Below are 22,225 nucleotides of genomic sequence, written 5' to 3'. Positions count from 1 at the left end.
GTGTGTGTGTGTTTTTATGTTTTGCTGTGTATGTGTGTGCGAACCTGTGACGAGAAGGACTTCTGTTCGTTATTATCATTTTTTTCACTCTGTTTCGTTCTGTTTCCCTCGCTACCATCGCACCAGTCATCAGTCATCGTCATCACAGCACGCACACTGACACTGACGATTGACTACTGACTGGCTGGCAGGCTGGCTTCACCCTCAGTCGTCGTCGAGAGGAAAACAAAAAACCGGTTCTTGCACAGCCACCACCGCCAGAACCGAACCAAAACCGAAAGAGTACATCGCAATGCTTCTGACACAAACACAAAGAGTACATAAGTTAGCTGCTGAAGGTACATTATGTACAACATCATCATTATATCCCGCCCGAGGGGGCAGGCAGCAAAAAGGAAGAGGAAGAACCCGCGTTGTCTCCTGCGGAATCATAGAGGAACCCTGTCTGTGGCCAACTGGCAAGTGAACAAAAGTCACCACCAAGAGGGTACTACATGCATGCCTCAAGAGAGGAGGTGACCCTTTTCAGGTGAACAGGTGAATTCTAGGCGAACAACTGATCGGGACGTACTGAGAAATTAATAAATAAAAAAAATGTCAATACAGATTTCCAGCACTTAATATAACATGCTTCTCCATAACGAAATATTGATGGAGACGCATTATATGTCAACATGAAATTCTAGAGTAAATTGCCTTGGCGTTCTCGATTGCGAGATTCCTACTCGAAACTAAGTGTCCGAAGGCTTGAGTGTTGAGGCAATCGCAAACCTCTTTTACACCTTAGCCTCCATCCACCCCGGAATTCGAACTGACGACCTTTGGATTGTGAGTCCAACTGCCAAACAGCGACTCGAGACAGGAATGGAGAATGGGACGATGAGTCTTACATCTGGATTGAGCTAACGACCTAACCCCCTCCAGAATAGACCGGGACCAACATTTACTTCCCCGTCCGACGGAAGGCGTGATCAGGCAAATCTCGTCTCGAAAAATGCCACCGGGACCGTCTGGGATCGAACCCAGGCCGACTGGGTGAATGGTAACCACGTTTCCCCTACACCACTGTCCCTGGCTAGGTGTCTCATATAAATGCGTTCTTAATTTTGAACAACTTTTTGCTCTCTGGATTCGATTGCTTGGTAAAGTAATGTACTGTTTTGACACAAGCTGGACCTTATCTAGACACCTTAGTTAGATGATCTGTTAACATTTACACGTTTACATTAATTAAGTAATAAACTGTCAATTGCCAAAAACTGCCGGCTTGGATTGTGTGTTTACCTCATGATCAGTGAATGATTGAATTTATTTTTAATGAATGAATTTTTGAATGAATTGTTTTATTTTTTTCCCTTTCACATTGTAAGTTTTTCTTGTCCCTCACAATCATGTAATAAAAATTATACTAAAATCTTTTATAATTGCTAATTAAAACAAAGGCTGGAACAACATTTCTGGACTTTTTTTCATAAGGTCCTATCGAGCTGTCAAATCGCAACATGGAGTTAAACAATCTGTGCAGTTGCTGTGAAGCTTACCAAGGCATTTCAAAAAGTTCAACTCCATGTTGCAAGCACACACTCTCACTTCTAATTTCTCGATAAAGAAATGTAAGCATTGAGTGTATCCCGTTTCACACCTTATGTCAATGTCCATCGGAGTAAGCGGGATACACTCAATGTTTACATTTCTTTACAGGATCCAATTAAAAAAAAAAATCTAGATTTACTGCCTTCTTATTTTTATCTAAAAATTGGTAAATATTAGTCAAAAGCACGGTCAAATCACACAACGATTAAAGGAACTAATTAAATTATTAACTATCAATATGGGTCATTCCAGGTCAACTGAGTACACTTTTGGACTCGACCTTCACCGATTTGGACCAAACTTGGAGGGAACGTTTATCTATCGATAGTTAGCAGAAATCCCAAGTTTGGTGCTGATTGGACCATCCCTCTATTTTTGGCACCGCCCTCTTTTTTGGCAATTTTCTAAAAAACTTTTTTTTCTTTTAATCATAACTTTGCAACTATTTGAGCAAAAGACTTTCTACAGGTTGCATTTTATAGAAAATTGTCCAAGGAATTCGATAAAAATAAAATGTTAACCCTTAAATGCCCACTAATATTATATTTTAACGTTTTAAGTATAAAAATTCAGTTTTGACCAATTGATTATATTTTTATTTCTTTTATTTTATCGTCATCGTGTTCCCGGACAATTTTACATAATAATCAATGTAGACTTCAAACTAAAATGAACTATTGACGAGATACAGCGATTTTACTGAAAAAGTTTGATTTTGCGCAGCACTCGGAAGTTCATGGTGTACTTTTCAACAAAAAGGAATGAATCTCGCATAATTCGGTTTTTATATGTGAGAAACTTATTTCGGATTTGAATTCATAGGACAGAGTGCAGTGCAAAATCAAACTTTTTTAAGTAAAATCGCTGTATCTCGCCAATATTTCATTTTAGTTTGAGATACACATTGATTATAATGTAAAATTGTCCGGGGAACACGATGGTGATAAAATAAAACAAATAAAAATATAATCATTTGGTCAAAACTGAATTTTTATACTTAAAACGTTAAAATATAATATTAGTGGGCATTTGAGGGTTAAAATTTTATTTTTATCGAATTCCTTGGACAATTTTCTATAAAATGCAACCTGTAGAAAGTCTTTTGCTCAAATAGTTGCAAAGTTATGATTAAAAGAAAAAAAGTTTTTTAGAAAATTGCCAAAAAAGAGGGCGGTGCCAAAAATAGAGGGATGGTCCAATCAGCACCAAAATTGGGATTTCTGTTAACTATCAATAGATAAACGTTCCCTCCAAGTTTGGTCCAAATCGGTGAAGGTCGAGTCCAAAAGTGTACTCAGTTGACCTGGAATGACCCATATTTAAACGGGCACCTGTAAACAACTGTTACTAGCCTAGCCTAACAAATAATTAGAAAGTTTCAAATTCGACAAAACAAAACCAATTTGGTCAACAGGCGAAATGTGTCCCAAACAGTTCATCCACAATTGCCGCAAAAACAATTTCAGTTGTAACCAAAACGCTTACAACCATCTCTATGTGGACTATGGAGTGTAATTGAAATTTAACCACTCCTAAACTAAGCTCCAAACTAATAGCAAACCCCAATACAACATGTGGACATCCAAAGCAAATTGGTACACAACATTTGTGTTTTGTGTTTTATTTTTACTTTTTCAGCGTTTATCACAATAACTGTTTTCATTGTGATAATGTTAAGAATACCAAAATATTTATAAATATATTTTAATGTTTTTTTTGTCGGTTGGTTTTGTAGACATTGGACGATCTTTAAACTGTTTCAAATATGAGGAATGTCTTTACTTTGAGCGTTTTATTTTATTTTTTTACGTACTTGAACGCGTAATTATACAAAACATTGAAAAAAATACGAAAAAACTAAAAAATCTTTAAACTTTTTATTTCATATACAGTCCAGACTCGATTATCCGAAGCCTCGATTATCCGAAGTTTTGATTATCCAAAGGTCGATTATCCGAAGGTTAGTATGGGACTTCGAATAATCGAATCAAGAACAATTTTTTTTTTCGTTTTCTTTTCTTTTTTTTTTTGTTTTAAACGTCAAATTCGAGTTCTGCAATCCCATTTGTATTGTATTGTAATTGATTGCTTATTAAATAATCAAATGCATTTTTCAATATTTCGTCACCGCCATATTGGCCACCATCTTAAATTTAAAAAAATGTAAATCACTTTAGCGTAGTTTAGGGGTCATACTTTAGCTCGACAACCAAAAATAAGACAGCGAAAAAAAAAAATTTTTTTGTTATTCAATTATCCGAAGTGAAATTTTTCCGAGGCCTTCGGATAATCGAGTCTGGACTGTAAATTTAAAGAGTACTAATATCGATATCTTCTGGATTAAGGGGTTATATACATTAGGGTGGGTACGGATTTTGAAAAGTTCTCAGATCAAGTTCTGGTGTGGTTCCCCTTGTAGGGCATACCCATAGGGACTCTCAATTTTGAATTTTCGTTCATTCGCTCCTACAGGCCTGGGGAAAACATGTAGAAACTTCTAGGATGGCCAGAAATGAGCGGAATCGTCTGGAGAACAACTTTCCCTAAGAGACCAGGTCGATTCGTTCAACCCCCATCGAGCTCAACGGCAATACATCCGGGGTTTTCGGAACCAACGGTTTTCTCCAGAAAAGCAACAAATTTTCCTTAGCATGCTATGAATGCTTGATGAACACCGCGACGCCACATGTCAAACAGCTACCACGTGGACTAGCATCGTCTATAAAAAATTACTTTTTATTACTTTTTGAACCATAGAATTAAAATTTATGGTGATCCTGATACTATTTAGCTGTATTCTAAACCTCCAAATAAGAAAAAAAATGTTATGGTGCAAATTTTACAATCACGTGGTAGCTGTTTGACATGTGGCGTCGCGGTGTTCATCAAGCACTCATAGCATGCTAAGGAAAATTTGTTGCTTTTCTGGAGAAAACCGTTGGTTCTGAAAACCCCGGATGTATTTCCGTTGAGCTCGATGGGGGTTGAACGAATCGACCTGGTCTCTTAGGGAAAGTTGTTCTCCAGACGATTCCGCTCATTTCTGGCCATCCTAGAAGTTTCTACATGTTTTCCCCTGGCCTGTAGGAGCGAATGAACGAAAATTCAAAATTTCCCATAGTAAATTCCGTGTAAACTTGAACTCGCTTGAGACAAGCCAGTTTTCAACCAAATGAGCTGAAATTTGGCGTGAGAGTCCCTATGGGTATGCCCTACAAGGGGAACCACACCAGAACATGATCTGAGAACTTTCCAAAATCCGTACCCACCCTAATATACATGTATATCGGCAAAAAAGTCAGAGGTTAGTTTGAGCACACACATCAACTTATTTTTAATTCTTTTTTCATGGAATTAAAATATACATTTTCACCTACATTCAAAACAAATTTGAAAATATTTGGTTGCATCGTTGCCGAGATATAGCAATTTCAAGAGAGCAGTTTCAAAAAACGGGTGCCACGATATCTCAACATTGTCTTGACCAAATCGGCTCAAAATTTTGGTGAAGACTCGTTAAACCGACTCCTTGTGTATGACGAAGCCCGATTTTCAAAAAGTATATTTTAAAAAAAGATAAAAATATTTTTGTGTTTTTTTATTTAAAAAAAACCGTTAGTTTTTGATTTTTGTATTTTTTTCAAATGCTAATTTAAAAAATTGGGCTTTGTAATGCACACGGGATATATCTTGAGAGTCTTCACCTCAAATTTCAGCCAATTTGGTACATCCCATCTCGAGATATCGTGGCACCCGTAAATCAACTCGGGGTTTAGAGAAAAACGTCAACCAAGTTTGACAGTCCGCTTTGTGCATGGCAAAATTTTGAACTTAAATCGTCTCTTACTCAGTTTAATCATGAAATATCTTCATAAAACTTTCAGGAATGATTAATAATCATCTTCTGAGTGGATTTATCAAATATTCTGTGATATAAAATTTTGTGATTTTCTACATGTATGTAACCCCTTAAATAAAATCCTACCAAATTTTGTAACACATGACCACGTTTAACTGGGCTGCATCTTAACAACGTGTTCGAAACCGAGCTCTCAGCCCAATTACCGAACAAGTACCATTTTGATTCAAATGGAGCATATAACTTTTGTTGTAACTGTTTTGACATGCCTGTAATTCTCAAGCCTCAAGCCTAGCATGCGACCAATCGCTGGATGATGATTAAAAACCTTTCCAACGAGCCCGATTTCTGATGAAAAGGGGGCATGGAACCCATCGTCGGATGAGTTATCCAAAACGTCAAAGGTTTGAAAATTAAATTTAGTATTTGTAACTGCTTTACTACCTTAGAAGAAAAAACTTCAATAATGTGAGGAAGGCGCCGGTGGATAAATTAACGTTTTGCCTTCCTCACCTTACTGAGGAAAGGCTATAAAATCACTCGAAAAATGAACTTCTTAATTCGACCTCGTAGACCCACCTTCACGTATACCTATCGATTCAGAATCATGTTCTGAGCAAATGTCTGTGTGGATGTGTGTAGGTGGGTGGACAAAAAAATTGTCACTCGATCATCTCCGGACTGGATGAACGGATTTTGACCGTATTAGTCTCATTCGATCCGTCTTGGGGTCCCATAGGTCTCTATTTAAAATCAGCAAGTTTAGTTAAGTACTTCAAAAGTTATGCTAAAATAACGATTTTTGCGTATGTCCGGAAGATTGTAAAAAGGGTGGTTTTTGCAAGAAACCCTATCATGTTATACATTTTCAGAAAGGTATTAAAAAGACCTTTCCAATGAGCCCAAAACATTGAAGATCTGACAACCCTATCAAAAGTTATTAGCACTTAAGTGTTATTTATACACTTTTTGGAGACCGGATCTCATATATTTCAGTAAAAATAATGTCCGGGTCCATCATGCGACCCATCGTTAGTTAGATAATTGAAAAACCTTTCAAATGAGCCTGAATCATCAAGGATCTGACATCCCTATCAAAAGTTATTGGCACTTAAGTGTTATTTATATACTTTCTGCAGGCCGGATCTGAAATATTGTGATAAAAATATTTTCTGAATCTTCCATGTGAACTTTCGTTGGATAGGTTTTTTTTATCAGACCTTGCCGATGAGCCAGAAAAATTGAAGGTCTGCGAACCCTATCAAAAGAAATCGATAATAAAATTGATTTGTTAAACATGTCAAGGGAATGTTGCCACCAACCACCTAAAGGTGGATTAAGTATCGTTTTTATAAGAGTTTTGGTTCCTCAATTCCAGTTTGCGGGATACTTTAACGCATTTTTTTTATTCACAACACAGCAAAAAAAGTAGTAATTTTGCTACGTGTAAAAGGCCTGGGTTTAACATAAATTTTGTATTATTTTATGAAATTCTCTGTAATATTACACCCTGAAATATGTAGCCCACCAGTATAGGGGGATGGCGTCGCTATTTTTAGACCACGTTTTCCACTTTTCCTCGTCGAAACCGACTACTTTATCGACTTCATTTTGCTGGGCAAAATAGGACGCCGTCTATTTTTAGACGATGACTCAGCACTTTTCCACTCTTGCGCTTAAAAAAACCAGATGGCAGCACGATGTAACGCCACGTCCCTATGGGAAACCTACATGACTGAAATGTCAAGCTCATATATGCGTTTATCCTTTCAATTCTTCATCGGTCTGATGGCCGAGCGGGCTAAGGCTCCAGTCCGTACTGCTGGTGCTGGATTTGCTTTCCGTCGGTTGCACTTTTTTTTGTTTACAAAAATTGTACATGCAGTGTGTAATATTAAGTGTCTAGTTATATCAAAAGTATAGCTCAGAATCGTACAGTTGACGGTTTTTTTAACTTAAAAAAAATAAACAGGTAAAAATTGCGTAGATTATGATAAAATTTTAATTGTGCCATTTAAACCATCTTTAACCCTTTCAGAATTGAATTAAAATATAGATCAAAATGGGAAAATGGTTGTAGGGACCATACGAAAATTACAGACTACATTTGGTGATTTTTATTTGTGGGTCATATAACACCCATCAGGCGTCCAATTCAACGTTCCGGGAAATATAATACTAGGATATTTCGCTCTATTTTCTCCGCCATTTCTTCGAAATTAAGAAATTTCATAAAATTCAAAGAAATTCCGGAAATTTAAAAATTGTAATTGTAATTTGTTGCTTTATTAGATACGATAACTTGTAGTGTGCACTTTTCATCAAGTCATAAAAGGAACTGTAGGAATTTACAATAGAGCCAACATCAATATAACAAATTTTTCAAACAAAATTAATTAAACAGTTTAAAATTCAATCAAATATTTTACATAAAATTTGTCCTACCAAAAAAAATTAAATGTTTTCAAATGTTGAATAAAATAGTAGAATGCTGAATTTCATGTAATTCTCTTTCTTTGATTGGAACAATTAATTTATTCTCCCGATTTTTATTTCTTCAGGTTCTTTTTCTGATAAGAAATGCTTAGTGTTGTTGTGTTTATTTAAAACAACAGCATCTGAACATTAGGGTGGGTACGTTTTTCAAAAAGTTCTCGGATCAAGTTTTAGTATGGTTCCCCTTGTAGGGCATGCCCATAGGGACTTTCATGCCAAATATCAGCTCATTTGGTTGTAAACTGGCTGCGCGCATCAGGGTTAAAGTTTACATGGGAATTACTATGGGAAATTGGAACTTTTTGTTCAAACGCTCCTACAGGTCTGGGAAAATCACGCGCCAACTTCTGGTATGGTCAGGCCTATGCGGAATGGTCTGGAGAACATTTTTCCCGAAGAGTGCATATGGATTCGTTGTACCTAGACCTGGCGCATCGGCAAACAATCCGATGTCTCCAGAATCAACGGGTTTCTGAAAAAGCATCAAATTTTCCTTAGCATGCTATGAAAGCTTGATGCACACCGCGACGCCATACGTCAGGCAGCTACCACGTGGTTGAAATATTTGAAAAATAATACAAATTTCCGATACAAAGATTCTGAATTCGACTAAATAATATCAGGATTGCTCGAAATGATCATTTTCTAGTTAAAAGAAGGTTTGCAATTGAATATTCCAACCGTTTCTCACACACGTGGTTGCTGTCTGACATATGGCGTCGCGGTGTTCATCAAGCTTTCATAGCATGCTAAGGAAAATTTGATGCTTTTTCAGAGAAAACCGTTGATTCCGGACACATCGGATTGTTTGCCGATGCGCCAGGTCTAGGGACAACGAATCCATATGCTCTCTTCGGAAAAAATGTTCTCCAGACCATTCCGCATAGGCCTGACCATACCAGAAGTTGGCGCGTGATTTTCCCAGACCTGTAGGAGCGTTTGAACAAAAAGTTCCAATTTCCCATAGTAATTCCCATGTAAACTTTAACCCTGATGCGCGCAGCCAGTTTACAACCAAATGTGCTGATATTTGGCATGAAAGTCCCTATGGGCATGCCCTACAAGGGGAACCATACTAAAACTTGATCCGAGAACTTTTTGAAAAACGTACCCACCCTACTGAACATATCAATGCAAACTTCCAAAACATTGCTCTTTTCACCATAAAGTGGTTGCTGCTCTTTTCCTCACATTTATATAATTATGTCATCCAAAATAAATAGCATTTGAATGTTCTGTAAATTCAACGTTTTTATTGTTAGCGAAATTTCACTTCGCTACTCAAATTTTTGGTAGGGTTGCGATATCTTTAGGAAAGGAATCATTGAATCTCGACTACCCATCATTTTCATCACTATATTTAAGATCCGGCCTTAAAAATGTGTATAAAAACCAGGGAGTTGGAGCCAGAGTCAGTGGAGTCGGATATTTTCAAGGAACCGGAGTCGGAGTTGCAGAATCTTAAGAGGCCGGAGTCTAAGTCGGTTATTTTTTTTATCAATTCAAATTCTACCCAAAAATACTCAACTACGCAGCCCTGATGAAAACACTAGGTGCTCATAACTTTTGGTAGGGTTGTCAGACCTTGGAAAATCTTTTATCTTTATTTTTCAATATTTAACTATTAAATCAATTGCAAAACCAACACTTACCTATCATATTCTAAACGGGAAAACGCTGACGCGAAATCTCTCTCTCTCTCTCCCCTTTTTTTCGGGGATTGGTAGCGGGAGGTGGGTGGTGATGGGTCGGTCGGTTGGACAACAAGCCGCCGACGACGACGACACACGTTTCGCTTCGCGGTGTCTTCCAAGCTTTCCCTACGCCACTTTCTTTTTCCTTCTCTTCTTCTTATTCCCTCTTTATTATTAGTGGTACAGTTACAGAGTCTCTTTCGCTCTATCTCGTCTTTTCTTTATTTTTGGGGGGGAATTTTTCCTGCTACGCGTGTACGTACGTACGTATTGCGTATGCCGACGACCCTCGAAAACGTGGATTCGCGCGCGTGTTTTTTGCTTGTCAGGCGCGTGGGATTGTGGGTGGAGAAGGAGGGTGGTGGGTGGTTCGTATCTACGACTAGGCGACTCCTCCGGGATGATGATGATGGCGAGGATGACGGCTTTTGAGGAGACGACGAGCTGACGCAGACGAACCACAGTGAACACGGCTTGAGCTTGAGCAGTACCGGTAACAGTAGCGATCGTCGGTTGAGGTTGTGGTGGAACACTCCAGTCTCACCAAATTCCGGTTCATCTTAACACACTAATTAACTGTACAGGCCCGAAAATAATAATAAAAAAAACAACACCACAAATTCACTCACTGACTCAAAACTAGGTAGAGGGAAAAACAAGCTGGAAACAACACACAATGATCTCGTTTTCGTTTTCTTCTTTCCCTCTACGATCACGTTTTGGCTTAACTAACTGCTCTTCGCTGCTTCTTTGCTTCTTGTGTATTTTCATCCCAAAAAAAAACTCCGTCACACACTTACACGCAGCACAAATACAGAAAGACCCACCAAACCTCAGGAAAGGTGCTTCTCTTCTTGTTTGCTGTCAAAAAATTTGCTCACACACAGTTTTCTTACAACTGCCGCACAAACCGAAGGTTGTCTGTTTCTTCTTCATTGATGGCCATCAGCAGCAGCAGCACTCGTTCTGATTCCGCACGGGGAAAATTATATTATTGCACTTTGACTTCTTCGTTTTCTTCGCGTTGACTGCTTCTGGCTTTTCCTCTTATCTTCTTTTATTAATTCAAGGAAATTATTGATTCCTGCTAGTTATGCTGTTGCTGAACTGTTTTGATGCTGCTGTTGTTGCTGAATCTGTTAAAGCAGAAAGAGAGAGAGAGAGTTTTCATTATTAACTTCCTTCAATTTTCGCTGACATGATTTGCTTCCTCCATTCCATTCCTCATCCATTGCTCAAGATTGCGCGGAATTTGAGCGCTCATTCACTCGATCTCTTAATCTCGAAAGAATGCCTGCTAACTCCCAGCATTTGAAATCCGTTTCGTTTATTCCCCGATCTTGGATGACGATATCCATATGACCATCGAGGAAGAGAAGCATCAGTTCACAGAACGATGTTAAATAATGACTCGATTGAAAATATTATTTTTATTATTATTATATTATTTTTATACCCATCTATGGACCACAATCACGCCAACGTCCAGAAACGAATGTCAGACTATCTACAAAGAACCTTTTCGCAAAAAATGTCTAAACATGAGAAAATATTGACAACCGAAATAGTAGTTTATGCAACAAGTTGCAAAAAGAGGATTTTTTCAGCACGAGTCGTACATTTATCCAACGAGGTTCACCGAGTTGGATAAATACGGAGAGTGCTGAAAAAATCAAGTTTTGCAACGAGTTCCATACAACATTTTTTGCGATTCCAAAAACACTCACTGAATGAAATTTTAAGTCATATTTCCATGTATTTTGTCAATAAATCGTTTAAATCAAAAAAATGTTGAAAAGTGTAAGTGCTGAAAAGTTCAACTTTTCAGCACCCATTTGAGCGCTGAAAAGAAGAACTTTTCAGCATTTATTTTGAAAAGTTTTGCTATTCGATTCTGTTATTTTTGGTACAGAAAAGTAGGCTATTTCGTCGTTCAAGAATGACAAGAAAAGTGAGTGGTTTCACGACGGAATTGCAAAAAGTTTTTTTTGAGCAAATGAAATCCAAGTAATCATCGAGCAAGGACTTTATCGAGCTGGAAAGAATATCGAGAAAAGAAGAGCATTTAACAACCCAAAGAAGAAGCAACATTGAGAGAGAGAGAGAGAAGATTGAACATTATAGATTCGACTGTATTAAAGGAGCGTTATTTTATTACGTAATTAAAGGGTGACGAGCGGGAAATTCAGGGAAAAATTTCCCGGGAAATCGATCATTTTTCGACCTCTCGAATCCCGGGAAATTTGGTCGGAACTTCCGGGAACTTTTATAGGTACGAGTAAATATCGAAGCAAAATTATACAAACTTACAAAAAAAATAATTGAAAATTCGAATTAGGTTATGACATAGGATGTTCAATGTTTGATGTTCAAATTAAAACAAACCAATGCTTCTCTTTTGTTCTATTTTAGAATGTGTTATTTTAATTTGTAAAAAAATCCAATAATTATAATTGAGAGAAGCAAAAAAAAAAGTGGATCCCGAAATTTACCTTAAAGCATGCTTACCAATTACACCCCAGAAATGAAAACTTAAGTTTTTCAAATATTATTTTTATATATTATTTCTAAATTTAGTGAAATTTCACGGACAACGTGAAATCCGCGAAATTTGTCTTTTTCCGCGAAATCCCGTGAAATTTTATGTTTGTGCGAAACTGTAACGATTCTCTCAAAATATTGTATCTAACTCAAATAGGAATAAAATAATCTTCAGAACTACTGTAGAATTAAGCGAGTGAATAACCTTGTTCAATTACTAATATATAGTTAGTATAATTAGTGAATTTTGACGATTTCGCGGACGGTATAAAATTCTTAAAATTTATCAATTTTCTCAAATCATTTTTTTTTTCAAATAGCATCATAATAAATATTTCAACAATAAAGACTATTTAAGTAAATTTTATTAGTTTTCAATTGAAAAGATTGATATGAACCATTTGAAGAATTGTTCAGATTTTTTAGTATTTAAGAAACTAATTTAATTTGCAAATATTTTCATTCGCTGTAGTAAAAAAACTTACTACTCTTTTATTTGAAAGGTTTAATTTTAAAAGAAATTTAAAGAATTCAACTTTGTTTTATTCATGAATGAAGACTATTTTTGCCTTCCTCACGTTACTGAGGAAAGGCTATAAAATCACTCGAAAAATGAACTTCTCAATAAGGCCTCCTAGACCCACCTTCATGTATACTTATCGACTCAGAATCAAATTCTGAGCAAATGTCTGTGTGTGTGGTGGGATGTTGATCAAAAAATTGTCACTCGATTATCTCGACATTGGCTGAACCGATTTTGTCGGTTTTGGCGTCATTCGATCCGTCTTGGGGTCCCATATATTTTGGTTAAGTACTTCGAAAGTTATGCTTAAATAACGATTTTAACAAAGGTCCGGAAGATTGTAAAAAGGGTGGTTTTTGTAAGAAAACTCGTCATGCTATACATTTTCAGAAAGGTATTTAAAAGACCTTTCCAACGCGTCCAAGACATCGAAGATCTGACAAATCTATCAAAAGTTATAAGCACTTAAGTGCTATTTATACGCTTTTTGGAGGCCGGATCTCAGATATGTTGATGAAAACGTTGTTCGGATCTCTCATGCGAACTATCGTTGGATAGGTATTCAAAAGACCTTTCCAACGCGTCCAAAACATTGAAGATCTGACAACCCTATCAAAAGTTATAAGCACTAAAGTGTTATTTACGCACTTTTTGCATTTTGGATAGCACCCTTTAAATGTGAGGAAGGCGCCAACCACCTAAGGGTGGATTAAGTAACGTTTTTATCTCTGAAATCACCTTTTAAAACATTTCAGATTTTTTTCTGAGTCCTGTTTAATTTTAACCATATTTGATTTTTTGGGTGGATGATTCTCGTGAAAGTTAAAAATAGCACCTTTTCTGTTTTCTGTTCATATTTTGAATAAAAATTTCGATTTCGTTACCAATTATATTATTTTTGCCTATTGATTTTCAATAAAGTTTTTGAAAAAGAAGGTTAAATCCTTAAAACATATTTTGAATGGACTTATTGTTGCGGAAAATAAAAAATATTTTACTCATTTTGGCTGGACAAGATTGTTGAATCTTGCTTTGATATGAAATTCAATGAAATGTAAACTGATAAAACAGAAGCAAATCAGAGAAAGCTTTTTTGCTTCATAATAACGTCATGATTCGAATTCCCGGACGCTTCGAAACCCGGACACTTCATCTTGTTTTATCATTTTTTAGGATATAAGTTCGCATTATGAATGTCAAAACTGTTTTATTTGATGAATTCCAACATGAACTTTCATTTAAAGTTTGTTTGAACGCTGTGGATAATGCCAAAACAATTTAATACAATAAAATTATAAGTTTACCAAAAATGCGAAACATTTCACTTGAAATATTTCATAGGCGTCCGAAGCACCGGGAAGGCAAAGTAGAAATTTATGGTTTCGATTTCCTTAAATTCTAGCAAATTTTTATATAAACAATCGATTGTTTTGATGTTAACAGCTTATTGGAGACCTAAAGAATGCCATTCACTAACATTTCAGTCCAAATTTGTGCGAATCTTAAGTAAAATCGAGTGTCCGGAATTCGAAGCAAAAGTGTCCGGATTTCGAATCAGCTTTTATCAGTGTCCGGGATTCGAAGCACATCAAGTCATTTTAATTTTAGAATTCTAATAAAAAATTGTTATAAAAGACACATTTTGCATGCATTTTCTTGAAACTGACTGTTTATACTACATGCTGATGATATTTCTACATTTCCAACTTATTACATGATGTTTTGCCAGCTATAACAAAAATGATATGTTACTAAGTGTCCGGATTTCGAATCATGACGTTAGTAAAAAGGCAGTTCAATAAATGAGAATACGCATGCTTACATTTTGTTTCAAAATATAAATAGAGCCCATCCATTAACCAGATGGAAACTTTTTTGAAAATAGGGAGATTTTTTTTTGTGTCAAGTTAAAATTTAGTGAGGATTTTTTTAGTTTATTGAAGAATAATATTTAATGAAACATAAAAAGTAGTGTCTGTGATTTAAACGCCAGAGATTTTCAGAGTTATTTCAACATTTTTCACGTTCCGCGAAATTTGCGTGAAATTTGGTGTTTAGAAATTGAGGTCCCCGTGAAATTTGCTATTTTTGAGCGTGAAAAATCACTAAGCTAAGCCTAATTATTTCTAAGTGGAAAAAACCCTCTTCATGATAAGTTCAATTTTAAAAATCCTCTCTCGAGCATAGCAATCTTCATTATCTAGTTTTTTTTTTAATGCTAAGGGACCATCCATAAACCACGTGGACACTTTGGGGGTAAGCGATTGTCCACGCTCCATACAAAAAGATTTTTTTTGTATGGACAATTGTCCACGAAGGGGGGGGGGGGGTTGAGATTCCCAAAAAAGTATCCACGTGGTTTATGGATGGTCCCCTAAGCAAATTGATTTCGCTGTATCAAGTTAAATTTCTTTTTTGATGTCAAGAAGTTATTTTGTGTTTCGCTAATATTAAATTATATTTTAGAAAAAAAAAATCTGGCATTATTTGTAATTGATGTACGTCAATTGTGAGCATTCGGGTTCTCCGATAACTGACCTTAAGAAGAAGAAAAAATAGCTTTAATTGTTTTTTGAAAAATCACTTAGTGCGAATGATTCGACAACTTTGAATCCAAAATAGTCCAATAAACGATCTTGTATTTGGAGATTGAAAATAAAAAATCCAAAAGTAAAAAAAGTTCCTAAAAAAACTGAGGCATTACCGTTTCATTGAATAATTATTTATTAATTCTTGAATTAATTGTAACTAAATCCATTAAAAAGAAGAAAAATAAGTACTTTTGTTTTTAAATTATTGGCACTTTTGGCATAGCAAAAAATCCCGATACCCGGGAATTCCCGGGAAATTGCAAAATTCAACTCTCGATACCCGGGAAATTGAAACTCTCGAGAATGGTCACGTAATGCATAGGTATAGAAGAAGGGGACGCTGGATGTGTTGCGCTTCATGGTATGGAAATTTGGTTGCGAGGGAGGTCAATAATCCCAAATGTTGCGTTACGTAATGAAATAACGCTCCCTTACCAAGTTAACTTTTAAATAAAATATCTTCTATCGTTAACAATTTTCTAAGACCCCTTGGGGACCATCCACAAACCACGTGGACATTTTTTTTGAAATCTTACCCCCCCCCCCCACCCCCCCTTTTTTACTTTTTTATATGGAGCGTGAACAATCGCCATACCACCCCCCCCCCCCCTAAAGTGTCCACGTAGTTTATGGATGGTCCCTTGTAAGCGGAAGGAAATGGGTTCGATTCCTGTCTGACTCGGTAAAGTCATAATAAAAATGCTCACTGAAAATCAGAACCGGTAAGGGATGTGTTTCAACTAGCGGCGTACAGAAATCGTGAGTTCGATTCTCGTACCGGGATGATAAAGATAAAGAACAATTAGAAAAATTGGACCAATTTTGACGGGGTAATTAATTTTGCATCTAAATGACATCTCAAAACGAACGATGTAATGTGAATTTTAGTGTATTTGTGTATTTTAGAATCATCATTATATATTAAATTTTGAGATAAAATCGATCATTAATTAAAAAAAAAACAGAAAAGACTGTCAGGAAATTTTGCAAAAAAACCCAGTAAAACAAGAAAACTAAATTAACAAATACATTTTAATATACAGTTCAGACTCGATTATTCGAAGGCCTTGTAAAATTTCACATGGGTTAATCGACCAAAGTAACGCTGATGGAATACTAAAAAAATGCATTTTGAAATTTAATACAGTCAACTATGCATATTAGACTAAAATGGGGTCACAGAACTGAAATTTTATGTTAAAAGTAAGAAAATAAATAAAAAATGTTAATGGTTCGATCATCTGAAGTGCCGTATAATCGAAACTTCGGATATGCGAGTCTGGACTGTATTTTGTAAAGTGATATTGCAACAATAGAAATAAAGGGAAATCCACGGTTTAAATAACCGTGGATTGGTTAACTATGTATAAATCCATGCTCTTTCGTACAATCCACAATCACTTTTTTAGTGTTTCAATGAACCACACTTGAGACCCTAGTTTTGAACACCGGGGAAATCCGTAGGGAAAAGCTCACTGCTGGCAAAAGCATCAAATCCAAATCCGCGATATGTCGGTGGCGGTGGAGCGCGAGAGTCACAGCAGCCAACAAACAACAGTAAAAAAAGTGTACGTGAATAGTACGAAGAGAAGAGTTCAGAGGAGCGAGAGGGAAAAAAAACTGCCGTAAACCAAAAAGAAGTCGACGACGACGATGATGATGATGAGAAGGAGAGGAGACACGACGACCAAACCAACAAAATCAACCAACTCTAAACCAGAGAGAAACAACGAAACAAAAAAATAATATGACGGGGTCGATCCGTGATGGGAGGAATCCGTTGCCGGAGAAGAAGCCCTGCCTGACAGCAGAGTTGCCAGGTGGATGCGATGATAAGTGACCCCGTGATGAGTGATCCAGTTGTGTACTGGAATGTTGTTCTTGTTGGAGGGAATTGGAAGAAGGCTCCATGGGGACTTGTCAATGGAATCGCATGTAAGTTAGTTGATAAAAAATGTGCTTGAATTTGAAGCTGTAGGCGAATTGAGAGAAACAAATTGAAGATGAGCAGTGTTTGTTTGTGGAAATTTATTCATGTAAAAAAGTAATTAAACAAAATACCTTGTTAGTTTACAATTCTGAAGTTGTTTTATTTTTTAAAAAGGTCCAATAAACCAAATTTTCCAGTTTTTGATTTTTGGGTGTTTTTGAAACCGCCTTGAGTCGGGGGTATTAAAAACACCCAAAAAGCAAAAACTGGAAAATTTGGTTTATTGGACCATTTCAAAAAAACACTCCAGGTATTATGTTTTCGCAAAATACCTGGAAATTATTGGTTTATCTGAAAGACGAATTTGAACCAAAATGGATATCTAACTCAAAAGTAAAGTGATGAAAATGCATATGGGACATTTATGCGAACAGGGAAAGTACAGTTTTGTAACTTCAAAATTTTACAATAACGAATCCAAAAAATTAAATAATATTATCAACTTTTGTAAATTTGTAAAGTAAAAGTAAAACTTACGTTTCAAATTTTACAAAAATATATCTAGTGTCGTGAACAAATCATAAAAATAAGAATTGTGTGACGATTTTATGGTGATTTCGACTTTCTTACATGCCCAACAATAAAAACCTTCAAGTTGATGAATAATTATATTACAAAAACAGTCAGAATTGGGTCCTGAAATTAAGTTAAATCTGCAGATTTTATCGTTCACCATGATAAAGCTTATTTGCTAAAAGCAATGCCACATTGAACGACCGTAAATCAATTTGAAAAAAATATCCTGGGCAAGGTCACCAAATAAATCTTGGGACAAACTGGGGGTAAATGATTTTCCTAGTTTCCACCAGAATAACCATTATCTGTTCCAGATTTTGACATATTTTCTGTTCCAGATTTTGACATATTTTCTGTCTTCTGTCTTTTTGATTAAAATGAACGATTAAAATGCAAAATTTCAAAAAAAAAAATATTTATTTGAGTTTAGATGTAAATTCAACCTATTTGAAACTAAAAAATCAATTAAACCATCTTAAAATATTTAATTTCCGAACTATGCAACTAAGAAGTCAATTAAATAAATATTTGAAACATGAAAACTATTTCAAAATTTGCACATTCCTTCACACTAATCAAATAACTTCGACGCCAATGTTTCAAAATGCATTATATAAAAACCATGTTTTTTGAGAAAAACTCATTCGAAAGTTTAGCATCATTCTTCAATTCACATTTTAATATAAAAGCAAAAGCAGAAGTTGTAATGATAACAAACGATGAAAAACGTTGCTTTTATTTGATACGTGATCATCCATATTCAATAAAACATTATTTTTTTCATTATATTTAAGAAAAACAAACATAACTACTTTTGAAATCGCCAACGTCTATATCACCCTTTGTTATGATTCGTTTCTCTTCGCCGAATGTACATGGCGCCTTTTGCAAGCGGAGGGGAAGTTTTGTTATGATTCGCTTTTCGTCGGCAAATGTACATGGCGTCTTTTTCATTATGCTTTTTTTCGTCACGAGGTTCATGTAGTCTTTTATTTGACAGGTTGACAGGGCTTTATAAGCAGGCATTGATGATGCCAGAGATTTTGTTTATGTTACTTTATTTAAAATCATTATTAAACAGACTTTACTGAAGTAGGGAAACTATACCCTTTTTCAGCCTATTTCTATTATTGGCCTATCAGCACTTTGATCATGAGTTACAGCTTTCATGGAGTGTTTTTGACTGTTACAAAGTAATAAATAGCTAAATAAAATTGAGCAAGCAACTCTCCATTGTTGATACATCTGTTAATTTAATAGCGGAAAACGGCAAAAGTTATGAGAATTGGTCGAACGACTTAGCGTGATTAAAATGGGTATATTTCCCCTAACTTGTGCTCATTTTTGGTGGAGAGGTAGTTTAATAGGAGTACTTTCAGAATATGCAATAACCCAGAATGTGTCAAGATGTACATGATGCCTTTTGAAATGTTGCCGTCGCCTTGTTAAAGCCAAAAACTATCCTTAATTTCATTAAACATTTTAACCATTCTAATTGGATTCTCATAGTTGCGCATACAATATTTTTGTTATTGTGATAGCTTGCATAACTAAAACCTGCATTCACTTCGAAAGTGCATATCTCGCTAACGACTATCTTTCATTATTACACAATTTACAATTTCCAGGTAAATCACTACTCGCATACGTGAACATCACCCGCGCGACTGTTTACATTAGCAACGACGAAACGACAGTCTGTCTGCATTGTCCAACTGTCTCACTGTCCCATCCACACTTCGGTTATCAATCACAACGGCGCTGGCAACTCTGGCTCTGGCTTGCTGGACGGTGATTTTTTGAGACCATCATCGACGAAACGTCGCTCGGAACCGACACAACACGGTGGAGGGAGGGACAGAGGAGCGAGCGCGGCGGGTGTAAATTTAAGTTCTTTTGCAGCGGTGGTAGTGTGACGGCGACGGTGTGCGAGATGGGTTTGTATGGGTGAGTATTCCGTGTTATTCGTCGGCCGAGAAGGCCGTCCAAGATTGGTGGCGGTGGAGGAGACGGGGTCGGAGTCCCCTCTTCCACACACTCACACCTTGCTCTTTACTTTTCTCTAGCTTCCGCGCGCCAACCCAATAACATCCACACACCACAAAGGTTTCACACTGTGTGTAGCGTTTTTATTTCTGTGTTCTTCTTTCACTTTGCCCACTATGTTCACGAAATTAACAACACACATACAGGTGAATCCGTGTGCAACTTCTTCAAAATCTTTTCCAACATGGTGTTTCGATCTCTGATTGAAGTATTTTATGTGGTCACTTGTTCGGTGTTTCTCGGGAAAATTCAATGAAACTCACTGATCCCCCCTAGTCCATGTCTCCAGAGTTCGGGCCCCGGTAGTTCGATTTGTTGCTGTGGAAACCCGGGACCGATTGCAAATCGGCAATTTTTCCACCTGAGCGCATCCGCTACTCCGCTGGCAGAGGCACACAGAGTGAGAGAGCAAACGCTGCTCAAGTGCTACAGGATTTCAATTTTTCCACTAATGTGTTTGTGAGCTTGCCGAAAAAAAGGAGCACTTGCGATCGTCCTTACCAGCATTCTTCCTCTGACACTTTATTATGTTCTTTAACTTTTACGCACAACAATCGTGAATTGTTCCACCATCTCCGTCGTCTACTTAGATCCCAATTTGACGTTCCACGACCGTCGTGGCGCGATTTTAATGGAAACGTCGACGATGACGCGCGTGGAGCAACCGCGATAAAGATATCGGCCGTCGTAGAGTGTGTATTGAACAAGCCGAGGAAGATCTTCTCTTCACGGCGGCCCCAATATCGACGACCAACACCACAACAGCCACCGCCGCTGATTTTCCATCCACCGCCAGCGAAACAAAACTTACACAAACAGCCGCACAGCAGCAACACTACACACAAATCGAAAAGAAGAAAACTGCCACTCTTCCACACACAGAGTTTTTTCTTCTTTGATTTGCTCTAGCATACACACCACTGTGCCGGGTTGCCAGCAGAACGAATCGCGTTGTGATCCAAATTCGCGAATCGGTTGTGAAAACTTAATAGGCACCTGTCACAATGCTCTCTCATTAGCGGACCCGTCACTGTATTGTCTTACTTTGACAAGTTGATCGTTGCGTTCATGATCTTTCCATATGAGTTAGTTTGCTTGTATATGTCACCTGCTTCTCGGTATTATGCAATTTTGTATTCGATTTTCACTTCCGTATTTTGAAATCGACCGTTCCTGTCACTTTTCAACTTTGTTTCATTCACATAAGAATCCTGCACTGCTTCTTCTGTTTTTGCTTCACACAAACAAAATGCTCATTGAAACCGGAATTGCAACCACAGTTTTGCATGTTTCACCAAGCAATGTTTACACAATTTAAAACTCAACAAACACTCTAGCCTTCCCGAACCTGGCAACACTGCGTGCCCTACTCTTTTCACCGCGCACTGTCTGACAGCGCTGCCAACCAAACACACACCTTCACCTCAACCTTTCCACGCAAGCTCACACCAACACACCCACATTGGGGAAAACAAAAAAAAAGGTCGACACAGCACTCAAAAACCATAACCACCAAGGTGAGCGAAAGAGATAGCAACACACAAACGAAGCCACCTATCGTCGAGCAGCCCCCATTGTGAAAGAAAGAGAAGGAAACAAAAAAAAACGCACACACAAACACACACTTGAGCGCAGGAGGAAGGGAAGAGGAGGAACACAGCAAGAAACGAAGAAAAAAACGCTCCCGGGAAGTTTTTTCGCGTCCGACGAGAGGATTTTTTCAGTCCTCCCAATGGCAAGAAAAAAATGGTCCAACCTTCCGGCGGATACCGTCGGCCGGATTTGGGCCGCTTCCGTCGTGGTTCAGCACCGTTCTTCGTCACTCCGAGCACCACTAGCACGTCACGAACGCAGACTGCACTACAGACGCCATCCGGATACACTTTTTTCACGAATACACTCCGCACAACACACTATCGCTCGCTATCCGTCGTGACCATGTCGGACGGCCATTTTAAAATATATTGCACGAAGACGGCACCAGCGGTCGCTGTCGTAGCAGGCATTGACGCGCAAGGTTTGTCAGAGCAGAGGTTGGCCGGTACGAGAAAGGGACGGAAGCACGCAATCCCCTTGAGATTCTGCTCTCGATGGAGTAGTTTGTCTCGCTCTAAGCGGCAACTCTGGCGTACCTTATTCGCTTCTCACAAACTTTGCGTTTGTATGTCGACTTAGCTACGCAAGAGAATACACAGGAGCGAAAGAGTAAAAGAGAGCGTCATTTATGTCGACCGAGTGACGTTTCAATATTGCCCACCTGCATTTGACGCATTGGACTTTGTCCGAGGATGAATGGATAACAAAATATGAGTTGAACAACCAACCCCCAGAAATTTTGGCTGCATCGGACTCCTACCCCCGAGCAGGGGTAAATAG

The 22,225-nt window shown here is 37.4% G+C and overlaps 1 protein-coding gene across 1 annotated transcript in view; it reads right to left on the bottom strand.

Moving 5' to 3' along the window:
* The window catches only part of LOC6035951 (LIM domain-binding protein 1-A), a 42,999-nt gene extending 21,155 nt beyond the window's left edge, over positions 1-21,844 (bottom strand). Inside the window, exons 1-2 of the mRNA XM_038252069.1 lie at positions 21,606-21,844; positions 9,601-10,778 (exon numbers count right to left, since the gene is read on the bottom strand). Coding sequence (XP_038107997.1) covers positions 9,601-9,607 — 7 coding nt within the window. The 5' untranslated portion in view covers positions 9,608-10,778; positions 21,606-21,844. The remainder of the gene's footprint in view (positions 1-9,600; positions 10,779-21,605) is intronic.
* Between the last annotated feature and the right edge of the window lie 381 nt (positions 21,845-22,225).

Source organism: Culex quinquefasciatus, chromosome 2 (assembly GCF_015732765.1).
Source record: "Culex quinquefasciatus strain JHB chromosome 2, VPISU_Cqui_1.0_pri_paternal, whole genome shotgun sequence".
In the NCBI taxonomy this organism is placed as follows: Eukaryota; Metazoa; Arthropoda; class Insecta; order Diptera; family Culicidae; genus Culex; species Culex quinquefasciatus.
This window is presented reverse-complemented; position numbering and strand designations above follow the sequence as displayed.